Below are 13,814 nucleotides of genomic sequence, written 5' to 3'. Positions count from 1 at the left end.
ACATCACCCCCAAGGCACGCAGGCTTGGGGTGTGAGGAGTTCAGAATGCTCCCAATGAGGGTACCGAGTGCATGAGCTGCTATCTACTTGCTGTGTGTTCTTGGGGAAGTTCCTTAACGTCTCTGAAACTCTGAGCAAGAGCAACAGTGGTAACAGTGACAGCCACCACCGAGGGGGCTGACTCTGCACCAGGCAGTGTCCTGAGCAGTGCCCATGGATTGATCCAGTTACTCTTCACAGCCACCCTGTAGCACCTGCCGTTATTTCCTTCTTCTCACAGATGAGGAAACTGAGGCACAGAGAGGTTAAGGAGTGTGCCCGAAGTCACATACCTAGTGTGTGGTGGAGCCAGGATTCAAAGCCAGGCCCTCCGGCGCTTGACCGCACACGGCACTCCTGTGCCACAGGGACAAATATCATACATGTCCAGGGCCATCAGGAAGGCTGAGTGAGATGTGTGCTCATGGCGTCTGCCCTGGGGCCTGGCGCATTCATCCATTCAATTCATTATTTTTGAGCTCTTACTTTGTGCCAGGTTCTGGGAAACAGGACCAACAAGGGCTGTCCTGGCAGAACTCACAGTAAACATTAAACAATTACGCAAGCAGTTTGTTAACTACGCAATGAGGGCTTCCAGGGGGCATGCGGAGCCACCCGGGGGTATGTGATGGGCTCTGACCCACTCTAGAGAGTATCGGAGAGGCCCTCTAAACCAACCTGTTGCCGAGGGATGAGTAGGAATGAGCCAGATGAAGGGAGGACGTGTGGTGAGCACAGCATTCCCACAGGGGAACAGCCTGGGTGAGGGCCTGGAGGCAGGCAAGGGCATTGTGGCTAGAGGGGTCATGGGGGGCAGCCATGTGAGGACGACAGGGCAATGTTTGAGACTGTGGACTTTATCCTCAGGACAGTGGGGAGCCACAGAGGCTCAACGTGGAGGACTGGTGCCTGGAGACTCCTTGAAGACCTTGCTGTGTCACAGGAGAAAGGTGTGGATCCGACCCAGTTCCCTCCTTACGTTGTAACCTGGCTGAAGCCTCTAGATCTTGATTTTCTGATCTGTCAACTGGGGATAAATACAGGATTCTTTTAAGAATTAGAGATTAATTATATGTTAATTATATCTTCCTAAAGCTGGAAAAATTCATTCAGCAGGGGAACCCAGGAGACATCCATGTCAAGGTAGACTCACCTGGAGAATTCAGGAGATAACCCACACCAGGGTGAACACACTTGGGGAATTACAGAGACATCCCAGATCATATTAGACATGTATTTGTAATTAGGGAAGCACAGGAGGTCATTATAGACATGTCTGGGGTATTAGGGACACGTTCCATTTCTGTGTCACATGCCTAGGAAATTATGGAACAAAAAACCAGAACCAGAGATGGTGCCCATATAAAGCACCCTGCATTATGGGTGATCAGGAGTCATGATGGTTATTATTCTAGGTAAGAAATGGTAAGGAAGAGGGTTGGTTTGGGGTCCTGTGTAAGAAAATGTGCTTTTGATCTTCACAATTTAGAGGGAGGTGTTACTTTGCCAAGCTCATCAATATCAAGGCTGGACCAAAGCCTGTTTCTTGGTCCCCAAGCCTTCAATTTGGCAGTGACTTGGCCCCTACTCGAAGGATTATGAGGACCCAGATTCCCAGGATCTGTGTTATAGACACAGATTTGTCTTCCTTTGGAGACAGTGTGAATTGGAGGAGGAGGGAGGTAACCGGAGTGAGGCTTCTTTCTAATTGTGTGACTTTGGGCAAATAAATTCCCCTCTCTGTGTCTTAGTTTCTCTATCTATAAAATGGGCATAAAATAACAGAACCTCCTTCATACGGTTATTGTAAGAATGAATTCATTAAATGTTTGTAAAGTGCTTGCACCTGACATATGCTACACGTTCAATAAATGTTAGATTTTATATTCCTTGATTTTATCTTATTTTTTTTAAAGATTTTTTATTTATTTATTTGACAGAGAGAGACACAGCCAGCAAGAGAGGGAACACAAGCAGGGGGAGTGGGAGAGCAAGAAGCAGGCTCCCAGCAGAGCAGGGAGCCCAATGCGGGGCTCGATCCCAGGACCCTGGGATCACGCCCTGGGCTGAAGGCAGATGCTTAACGACTGAGCCACCCAGGCGCCCCTATATTCCTTGATTTAAAAAAAAAAAAAAAAGCTTAAGGAAATTGTTTTCCGCAGACCTGAGACCTACCAGGACATGGTCTCCACCTAAGTGCTGAGCTTGATCAGGAGGGACTGAATCTTCCTTGGGTCCCCTCTCCTGGCCATTCTGTTAATCTCAGGCACCAGCCATGAGTCTCCCATTGAATTAGAATCAAATCCCACAAATATTGATTAAGAGTAGCTAATATTCTTAGCCATGGAGCTTGAGATGGTTGAGATGATTCTATCTTCCACTCCCTTTATGCAAATGGGGAAATTGAGTCAAGAGGGGGGCAATGATCATGCAATAAAAGAATATAACTTTGGAGTATATATATAGAGCAATGAAGCAGGGGTCAGTCCCCAAATCTATGCAAGGTTTTCCTACCCCAAGTCTCCTGAATCCTGGTCCAGATCTTGAAAGAAATTTCATGTAATAGGAAGGAGCCAGATCTTGGGGTCAGAAGACGAGGTCCTATTCCTGATGGTTGAGAATGTCCTTCGCCACCAGCAAGGTCACTTTTTCCTGAACTGCGCTTGCCTACCTGTGAAATAACCCCACAATAGCCCTGCAGAGGGAGCCAGTGAGCAAGAGGTGGGTTGGGCTCTGGGTCCAAGGGATGCGCACGAGTGTGGCAAGGTGCTTACCCTCTCAGAACATGTTTCTGTGGATATACAGGGCTCTTCCCTGAGGAATTGTGGTGAGCTTCAAACATGGTGCCCGAGGAGAAGAGTTTTGACATCAAGCAGGTGTTTAGATACTGTGTGCTACTTGGTCTCACCATAGGTAGTAGTAGGACTCATGTCCTACTCACTCTTACCACTCAGTAGCCTCAACCAACAAATATTTACTGGGAGCTGTCATACCAGGAACCAGGTATTGTGTTGGGCTTCAATTACCTGAGCTATTCTAGCAAACATACTTAACTTATCAAAGGGAACAAGGATGTTAGAAGATGTTATTTCCCATATGCTACCATGGTTTTGTACGGTTCCCCCCTCCCTTTTCCATGATATGTATTATGATTGTTCTAAAATTTACCATTGTATTCACCAGTACCTCTGGTGTCTTTCTTCAGTTCTGGAATATTCCCAACCATTATCCCTTCAATTACTTCTCTGCCCTATTCTCTCACTCTTCTCCTTCCAGAATGCTGATCAAACAGATATCCTTTAGACACCCTCACTTTGTCTTCTGTGTCTCCTAACTTCTCTCTCCTGTTTTCTCCTGTTCATCTTCCAGTCCACATGTGTCTCTTCTTTGAGGCCTGATCTCTTTCAGAGTATAAAAAACGGGAATGATCCCTGAGGCTGACATCACCTCTATGTCTAAAACCAGCAAGGGCAGAAGGAAAGAGGGAAATTACAGGCCAGTCTCACTCATGAACTAGAAGCAAAAATCGTGAACAAAATATCAGCAGTCAAAATCCAGCAAGGCATAAAAACCGTAATACATCATGACCAAGTAGGGTTTATTCCAGAAATGCAAGGCTGTTTTAACATTAGAAAAACCAAGTGAAGTAATTTACCAGTTAACCGAATTAAAGGAGCAAAGTCACTTGAGCTTTCAGAGATACGGGGAAAAGGAGTCCAATAAAAGTAAAACAACAATAACAACAAACCACACACAACTGAAAGAAAAATAAACACCTTCTTGACAAACTAGCCATGCCCTCATGCTGTTCCAGAACACCTGTAAGAACCTATGGCCGACATTGTACTTAGTGGTAAAACATTGAGATATTTAAGGTAAGGAAGAAAGCAAGGCTGTGCACTCTCACCATTTCTATCCAGCGTTGTACTGGAGCTTCCTGATCAGTGCAGTGAGGGGGGAAAGGAACAAACAAGGATTGGAGAGGAAGGTGTCCACTGTGGCTCCTAGCTTGCGCTTCTGGGGGAGTCTTTGTACCACTTACCAAGATGAGAAAGACCAAGAGAGGACCCAGTTGGGCTGGTGTTCAGGGCACCCAAGGGAAACGTGTCCAACTGCCCTGGAAGACCACCAGGCGGGGAATCAGCTCCATTCCCAACTCTTTGACTAGACTGGGATGGGCCACTTTCCTTTTGGACCTGGATTCTCCCATCTGTAAAATGGGTGGGTGTGGGAAGATGGACTCATGGTGGGCTGCAGTGTCCAGATCTGATGGGAAAATGAAGATGGGAACAAGAGCTGGTCCCACTCTCCAGGGGGGCAGGTTTTTGTATACAGACCCTCTAGTGGAAGGGAGCACCCATTTGGAGATGGGGCAGGAATATGACCAAGTCATAGGGCCATCTTGACTGTCTGCCTTCCAGAGGAATTATCCCTTCTTTGTCAAGAAGTTGTTACCATTTTGTTACTATTATTGGTGCTATTAAGTGTGTTCTACAGTTGTAAGACATCATGACCCCCAACAATGTGCCCTTTTGATGTTTTAGACCTACAACAGCCAGAGTGAGAGCAACGAAGACTATGAGATCCCCCCGATAACACCTCCCAACCTCCCTGAGCCATCCCTCCTGCACCTGGGGGACCACGAAGCTGGCTACCACTCGCTGTGCCACAGCCTCACACCCAACGGACTGCTCCCTGCCTACTCCTACCAGGCCATGGACCTCCCAGCCATCATGGTGTCCAACATGCTAGCCCAGGACAGCCACCTGCTATCGGGCCAGCTGCCCACGGTGAGTCCCTGTCACCCACCCCCCCAAATGGATCCACTGGATATAGCAGGGAAGGAGGTTGAGAGGGGAGCAGAATGCCAATTTTTTTTTTTTTAAAGATTTTATTTATTTATGTGACAGAGAGACAGCCAGCGAGAGAGGGAACACAGCAGGGGGAGTGGGAGAGGAAGTAGCAGGCTCCCAGCGGAGGAGCCCGATGTAGGACTCTATCCCGGTACGCCGGGATCACGCCCTGAGCCGAAGGCAGACGCTTTAACGACTGCGCTACCCAGGCGCCCCCAGAATGCCAATGTTTTGATGAGGACCCTCTACTTGTGTGCAGGGCATGGGCTCAGATGTTTGCATGGGGTCTGCAGAATATGAGGGGTGGGCATGGACGGTAATTTATGTCTTCACACGGTTGACTTCTGGAGCTCTGTTTATAGTATCTTGGTATTATTTGTTTCATTGTTATTTCTCATAGTATAATCTCATCTTTATTTTTATTTTATAATGGCTTTATTGAGATATAATTCTTATACCTACAGTTCACCCATTTAAAGTGTACAACTCAATAGATTTTACGGGGTTGTATGACTATCAACACAGTCCATTTTGGAACATTTGCTTCACCCCCAAAAGAAATCCTACACCCTTTAGTCCTCATTCTCAACCCCCCACAACCTGCAGCCCTAGGTAACCACTAATCTTTCTGTCTCTAGATATTTGCCTATTCTGGACATTTTGTATAAATAGAATCATAATATTTTAAAAATATTGTATCTTGTTTCTCGTTTAAGCTGTCAGGGAGAAGGGTGATTGCTGAGTTAAAGTTCAGGATAATTAGAAAATCAGCAGGCAGACTAGGACAGGAAAGGACCTTCCAGGTTGGGGGAACAGCGTGTACAAAAGCAAGAGGCAGGAGGGCTCATACCATTCTTGGGGACAGCATGTCCCCAGCATGTCATTCTCTTTATAGGGCAGGAGAGAACTTGGAGCCAGAGAGAGAGAGGGAGGTGACAGAGCTAGCAGCACCTGGATCATAAGGTTCCTGAATCCCATGCTAAGGAGATATATGATTTCTTAGCATAATGGCTGATTTGAACAATCAAGAGCTATAGAAAACCAGTAGAGCATTTTTTGTATAATAGAAAAAGTCCCTTAAGGGAATTCTAGAACTTCTCCTGAATAACTATGGTTATATTTGTTTGTATATAATATTATATATTAGTCACAACTCTTAAGTTCATTCCTAAGTGACAGGAACCAAACTCCAACTAGCTTAAGCAAAAAAGACTGAAATACCCAGGGGTGGACAAGGGTTTCAGGTATGGCTGGATCCAGAAACCCCAGTAGTGTTATTAGGGCCCTACCCCGTGCCCATTTCCACAGAGCAGGCATGATGGCTTCTGGCAGCCAACATCTTCCCTGACATCTCTGGCAAGTGACAGTTTGGGTCTTCCAGGGAGGACCATGGTGGAGGACGCTGGACCAACAACCACTGTGTCCAGGAGGAAGCAGTCTTCGATTTTGTCAGCTTGGGTCACAGACTCACCTGTGGCAGGGGAGGAGGGACCGCATAGTTGATTTCCTACCAAAATCACACGGTGTTGGGTGGATCATGCAGATCTCTGCCGAGGATGCTCAGAGGTCATAGCCATGTACGCGGCCTAGTTCTAGCAGAGGCCTGGGACCTTCGGACGCACAGTGTATACCGTAACAATCTTGACAGTGTTTTATTTATTATTTACTCTTACTACCACCAAATCTCCTTGCTTAAGAAAAAAAGGGTATCCTGTATGTATTTTTGTAAGCTACATCACAGTTTTTCCTCCTTTGAATCTAGGTGAGAAATAAAAGGAGGGAGGGACAGAGGGGAGAGGGAGGCAGCCAACTCAAGCTCCACATTTTATAACGTTCCGGGTCGGACTGAAGTGCTCAGTAGAAACTGATACTCCATTTCTTGAGGAATACTTTTCTTTGGGGCCCATCAAGCATGCAGGCCCTCAGCCTCCTCTTCTCTAAGAGACCTGAAGATTCTGGAGCCATATGGTTTTAATTCCACTTTGCCAGAATGATGTGCCTTAGCCGCCTGCCCAGCTCCTTGCTCACAAAATGTCACTACTCCAGACTGTCCCTTTTGGGGAGTTATGGTACCACAAGCAAGGGAAGGCCAGCAGACCCCTCTGGCATGCGCCCTACGGAGGGCTGGGAATGCCAGGGTCAGTATGGCTGCGGTCCTGGGCCCCAGTACTGCTGGCCTTTGGTGCCATTGGGCAAGGGAGACAGCGTGCAGGCTCTGGAGTCCCACAGACCTCCCTTAGGTCCTGAGTCCACCTCTGGAGTTTCATTCCCTTGTGCTGGGATCCTAACAGTACCCACCTCAAGACTGCAGTGAAGTGTATTTGAGATAACGTGTGCAAAGTCTTAGAAAAATGCCTGGCAGAGCGTAACCAACCAGGGAATCTTTATTGTTGTGATTATTAGTAATAAAAGTGAATTCCCACTGTAACCAAATGGGGACATTTTTCCCATGAGTCTCACTTACCTAAAGGAACAGATTGCACATACCCCCCGTACCTTTATAAGGCCACCTGGTTATAACAGCTCTGATAATTACAAAGAATGTCGTCTGTATGTCCAAAATGACCTTCTGATCACTCCTCCTAGGATATGTTTCGGTTGGGTTTGGTCCAAATAGGCACTTTGCAGTCATTTTCCAGATTTCTTTAAAACTAGCTCATGTTAAAGACGCTTCACAAATTCAGATAGCTTTAATTCTTCCATTAATCAGTTGCCAAGGGCTCACTGAGCTTTATACTCCCTTGTTCTATAATGAAAGAGGAGCCAAACTGTTTTATCCAGGGGAGGGCTACTAGACCAGATGGGAAACTCGGTAAACACACGTGCATCCGTTGGACCTCTCTGGCAAAGAGACACGAGGCACCCTTAGAGACAAGGTTTTCAAGTTTGTCCAAGCAGTAGGCGGCAGGTGTGTGTCTGTGCGTGTGTGGACGTGCGTCCTGAGAGTGGGGCTAGACTTTGCGTCGCCACCTGCTAGGTGCGGGGTGATTTACAAACTATTTACACACTGCTCCCAAGAACCGAGTGAGGCGGTTCTCATTCCATCGGGAAATGGAGGCTCAGAGCAGGCAGGTGACTGTATTGGCTTCCTGGGGCTGCTCGAACCAATTGTTGCAAACGCGGTAGCTTAAAACAAGCAGAAGTTGGTTCTCTCACAGCTCCGGAGGCTAGAGGTTGAAATCCGTATGGCTGGGCCCACATCAAGGTGTCAGGAGGGGTGAGTTTCTTCTGGAAGCTCTGGGGAGAATCCCTCCCTTGCTGCTTCTAGCTTCTAGAGGTGGCTGGCCCTCCTAGCTTGCGGCCACATCGCTCCGACCTCACGTGGCCCTCTCTCTGTCCTTGCGGTCTCCTCTGCTTTTCTCGCAAAGACATGTGTGATAGCATTTAGGGATAATCCAGGATAATCCTGCCATCTCAAGAACCTTCATTTAATCACACCTGCAAAGACTCTTTTTCCCCAAATACAGTTTCCAGGGATTAGGACCTGACATTTTGGGGGGGCTGTTTTCAACCTTCTGTGGTGATCACCTGTGCAGCCTCCTAAGGCTTATTGAGAGCCTCCTAAGTACCAGGCATTGACTGAGCCCTGGCTCTACAAGATGCCCTTGAGGAACTCCTGGTGCAGGTGGAGAGACAGGTGAAGACTCCACTTCTGGAAATGCAGTAAAGGCTCTGATAGAATCAGTGCACGCTGCTGTGTGTGCCCAGAAGAGGCACCTTTGGGAAGTGACGACCTGACACATAGCCGGTTCTGGAAACACTTTATGAGTAAATAAGTGAATGAACGTCACACAGTTATTAAGAAACCAAAGCAGAACTCAGGCCCAGCTCTGTCCACTACCGTGCACCTCTCAGTTTTACCAGGTGACAGAGATGGAGCAGCTGGGCTGCAGGGCCACAGGTGGCCCAGAAGTTGCCCCGATGGCCAGGAGGTCACAGATGCTGTTTGCACAGATAGAGATGCGTCAGGGATGTCGTCCTGGGAGAAGTGGGTGAGGCCAGGGCATCTGACAACCATCTCATTTGTGCCAAGCCCTTTTGGCTCTGGTCCCAGAGGCCACCAATTCCTTCTGGTCCCCTGCCTCCGCCTGGGGGCCTCCTGACTGGCAGTCGGCTTTTCTGCTTTTAAGGTATGGCTGCTGGCAGGAATCCTGTGCAGTATTGGAATTGGGCCCCTTTTACAAAATTAAATATGCTTAAAGCTTCTCCCTCGACTTCAGCGTCTTAACTGATTAAACATTCATTTCCAAGACAAAAAGAGTCAATTTAGTATGAAAGATACATTTTGCCAGTTTAATTTAAAGCACTGCACCTCCATCTGACCCCTATTTTCATAACTCAATAATTTTATCCTGTGTTGATTGTCTCATTTTGAGAGAGATATTGTATGTATAAATCAGTTTCTAAAATACCCAAAGAAACTAGAAGAGTGGAATTTATTAAGCAGCCTCTGTTAAGTCTGAAATAATTTATTTTGGAGTCGTCCTTGGGAAATGTTCAAGCTTATGGTCCCAACATACCCAGGAGAGGAATTATCCTGGGAAGGGACAATGCTGGATGTTGCCAGACAAGTCCCAGGGAACCTATACCTCCTGCGAAATCAGAGAGAGTCCTGGGAGAGCCTCGAGTGGCTGGAGGCAGGCCCGACGGGAGAGGAGTCCTGGCAGAGCTGTCCCCACCCCAGCCATCGTTTCTGGTGATTGGGGCAATCTGGGTTTCCCCAAGCAGAGCCCTATGGGTCACTGGAGCTGGGTGGGTGCAGTCTTGGGCCTCGGTTCGCACGGGCGTAGCATGCAGCTGTCATTCAAGCATTCTCTTCCAGAGTTGACTATTGTTTGCTTTCTCTGGGGCCTCAACAAGTCACTTCTCTCCCAGCCTCAGTTTGCCCATCTATGGAATGGGGATTGGGGTGCCAGCTCTGGTGAACTCACAAATGGGAAAATGGAAATAATGACTCTGTCATCTGTGATACCCTGGACAAGTATATGGATTTGAGGTTGGATAGACCCGCCGCTACCACCACCACACATGCCACTGTGGTGGACTCAAGTCTTACCATCTTGGATCAAAATCCTGAGTGCTAGACTGGTAGTTTTAGATCCTTTGTGTTCTTGGTCCCTGTCCCAAAGCATCCTGCTAGGAGCGGACTGGGAGCCATGGCCCAGGGACCCCATGCCAAGGGAAAGGTCTTCCCAGACTAGCGTCCTGGGGCAGGCTTTCGGGGAGGGGGTTGGGCGGTCCTCGGTTGCCACTTCACCCCTTGCTTTAGAGGTGGTTCCCATGAGAGAGCCTGCAGTGCAGGACAGGGCCTAGAGTGTGGGGCAGGGCTCGGAGCTTAGGAGCAGGGCCTGTGTATTGACTCTGGGAGGTCCTTGATATGCTCCTAACACCTATCCCGCTGTCTTCCTGTTCTCTGCTCTTCCCCTCCAATCCCCTCTCTCCTCCTCCCTTCCCTGCCTTATCCCTCCTCACCCTAGGAGATTTGGTCCACCTCTATGTGATTCTCACAAGCTGAGATGTGGGGGTTCCCCTCCTGAGTCTGAGGAAAAAGGACCAAAGACACCCCCCCAGTCTTGTTTGGATGACTGAGCCACAGGGGGCAATGCAGACCCCTCCAACCCAACCTATTTGTTTTATTGTCCTTAATGCATTTAATTTTTGTTTTGTTTTGGTTTGGTTTGGTTTGGTTTATGATTGTTAGCAGTTAGTTTTTGCTATGTAACAAGCCACCTCAACACTTAGTGGCTTAAAGCAAACAACAAACTCTTACTATTTCTTGTGATTCTGTGGGTCAGTGGGTCTTTTGATCTGGACTGGCTGGCTGACTCCTGGGGTCAGCTTGCAGCTTGGCTGAGACTGCCTGATTGAGGACGACCTTGTTCACATCGTGGCAGATGACCCAATGTCAGCTGGGACCAGTGTCTCTCATCCCGTGGTGGCCTGGGCCTGCTTACGTGGCAGTGGCCAAGGATTCCCCCAGCAACAAGGAAGGACAGGCCCCAGGGTGCAACCGCTTTTCAAACCTCGACTCGCAGCACGTTTGCTCATGTCCCCTTGGCCAAAGCCAGGCACATGGCCATGCCTAGATTCAAGGAGTGAAGCAATAGACCCCACTTGCTGAGGGGAGAAATGTCAGCATCAGGTTGCAGAAGGGTGTGGATGCAGGGAGGGCAGGAATTCGTGGCCATTTTCATAATCTATCGTGGTAGTGTTTTGGTTTGCTTATGTCCTTTTGTTTTCTTGACTTTAGTATCACCTGTGAGTTAGGAGCATGGGCTCTGGAGTTAACTGACCCAAGTTCAAAACCCAGCTCCACCATTTGTTACCTTCTACCCTGTGACTCAGATCAAGGGATAATCCTCCGTGAGCCTCAGTTTCCTCATCCGTAAAACGGAGGTAATGTTACTTGCTTCATAGGAACGTGTGATGGTTCAATGATCAGATGTAGGGAAAGTGCTCAGCCCGGCGCCTGCCACACAGTAGGCACTCATAATAAATGTAAGCTACTGTATTAATTATTCATTTTGCTGATGGGGTTTGGGAGGCTTCAGCCTCGTATCTATGTTTGCCCAGCCAGACCTGCTGGAAGTTGGCTTTGTTGGGGGGCAGAAGGTAGTCAGGCTGGCTCACCTGCCAGGGGCCGGGCCCAGAGGTGGGTGCCGAGAAAGGTAGGTCAGAGGCTGAGGTGCAGGGGGTAGGGAGAGGGCCCCAGCTGGAGAGTGGGCTGGAGGAAAGCGTATTACCTCCACTAGGACCTCAGTCGGGGCCCAGAGCTTGAAAGCCACCGCAAAGTGACAGTCCCACTGCCTGCCAAGAAGGCAAAGGCACCAAACCCTACTTCACTGGGCTGCTTGACCAGGGGCAGGATCCATCTGGGTAAAGGAAGGGGTTTATAGGGATTCTGCAGCTTGGGCTTTTCCCCAGGGGCCATGTTTTTATCTAATTCCTCTCTGGGGGTGGGAAAGGGGGTGCGAATCTCACAACAGGCCCCTGAGGATCCTTAAGTGGGGGTAACCAGAGGCCCAGAGGTTTCTTTATATTCAGCCAAGTCCGGATGAAACTCCCGCCCCCTGTGTTTTCAGAGGCAGTAAGCGAAAGAAATATGTCTTTTTACATTTTATAAAACTCAGAAAAATGGCTTTAAACAGCTTTTGCTCTCCTGCTATAATTATTTATTTTCAAACACTCCTGCAGGGGACTGCTCCGTTTTCTTATCCTGCACTCCCTTTTCTCATAAATGAACCATCACTTCAATAAATCATTATGAAAACAGAGACTAACACCAGCTCTGAAAGGTTGAAAGATTTATGTAACACATTTATGTTTCCCATTTTCTCATTCTGGTACTCGGCTGCAAAAGCTAAGCTAATAAAAGCCGCTATTAATATTTCTTGTTGCCTAGCAACCCCAGAGCGGGAGTAATAGCTTCAGCTAGAAAAATAGATGACCGATAAGGAAAAATTCAATTCTTTTATTATCTCAGGGGGAAATGGCCTTTTACTGGAACATTATGATGTACGAGTATGAAGTTGAACACAAAAGATTTTTGTGTGTGTTTGTTTTTCTATTTTTAATGAACATTATTTTACCTCCACTAACTCTTTTAGGGCACTTTTGTTTTCCTCCATCCTCTCCCCACCCCACCCCCCGCCCACCCCATCCCTCATGCTTAATTTAGCAGCTATAGTAGTTAAGAACCTGTCAGCGTTTTTTAGTTTAAAAATGGTTTTTGCAAAGGTTTATAACTCGGTCATAAAAATTCACTCCCTGTTAAAACTCAGGCCAGTGATAAGCCAACACACAGGCTAGTTCTCTGCAAGCAGGCTCCCGTTTGTTGAGAGATAAGACTCGTGATTTTCACTAAGAGAAAGGTCGGAAAAGAACAGAATGTGTCCTTTTCCGTGTCCCAGTTTTCTTTGGAACCCAGGGCTGCTGCCTCTTTTGAGAACTGTTTGCTCTAAAGTTTGAGGTGTGTTCAAAGGGGGAAAGGAGGGGGTGTAGACATTTATTGAGTACCTGCTGGGTACAGACTTGGTCCCATTGCCTCCTCCCAGCAACCTGTTAGTATCCCCATTGTTCAGATGCAGAAACTGAGACTTACAGAGGCCAAGCAACCAGCCCAAGGTAGCATGATGCCACGATGTCTCACACCCCTGTGCTCTAGCATAGGGTTTCTCAACCCAGCACTCCTGACATCTGGGGTGGGAAAGCTGTCTGTGGTGGGGGGCTGTCCTGGGCATTGTAGGATGTCTGGCAGTGTCCCTGGCCTCCACCCGCTATTCCTGGCCTCTGGTAGCATGCCCTCAGTCAAAATCACAATAAAAAATGTCTCCAGTTAGTGCCAAATGTCCCCTGGGGGACAAAATCAGCCCTGGTCGAGGACCCCTGCCTGCTGTTTCTTCTGTTTGGAAGTCTCTTCCCCCTTGTCATGCTGAACTCCTTTTCCTGTGTTGGGACTCAGTTCAGAAGTCATCTTCTCTTTGACGCTGTCAGGATCCTCTGGGTTGGGAGTGGAGTGAAGACAAGTGAGGCACTTGCCTCAATCTAAAAATTTGAGGGAGCTCCAAAAACCTCAGTAATCAAGATAAACGGTATCTTACTGTGGTATTTTTTTAAAATCAGAATTACCACACACACAAAACAACCCCATGATGAACTATATGTGAAAAGTACAAATAAAAGTGGGATGAGTCTGCGTTCATGGAGACAGGTGGTCAAATGTCCGTCTGTGCTCCCAGCCTGGGACAGCCTGAAGGCCGGGTCTGTGCGTTTTTCTCTGGCACCAGCATCTGGCAAAGGGCTGCCTTAGCAGATCACCCTCAATGGCTGTCTATTGACTGAATGAATGGGAGAAGAGAGATTACGCGTCCAAGGTCACATAGCGAGAAGAAGGGTGGAGCTGGAACTTGAACCCGCGCCTCT

At 47.9% G+C, this 13,814-nt stretch overlaps 1 protein-coding gene across 2 annotated transcripts in view; it reads left to right on the top strand.

Moving 5' to 3' along the window:
* TOX2 (TOX high mobility group box family member 2) overlaps positions 1-13,814 on the top strand; it is a 128,292-nt gene that overhangs the window by 77,315 nt on the left and 37,163 nt on the right. For both annotated transcript variants that reach the window (XM_026503538.4, XM_057312513.1), the window contains exon 3: positions 4,584-4,829. In XM_026503538.4, the coding sequence (XP_026359323.3) occupies positions 4,584-4,829 (246 nt within the window). The remainder of the gene's footprint in view (positions 1-4,583; positions 4,830-13,814) is intronic.

Source organism: Ursus arctos, unplaced genomic scaffold (assembly GCF_023065955.2).
Source record: "Ursus arctos isolate Adak ecotype North America unplaced genomic scaffold, UrsArc2.0 scaffold_16, whole genome shotgun sequence".
In the NCBI taxonomy this organism is placed as follows: domain Eukaryota; kingdom Metazoa; phylum Chordata; class Mammalia; order Carnivora; family Ursidae; genus Ursus; species Ursus arctos.
This window is presented reverse-complemented; position numbering and strand designations above follow the sequence as displayed.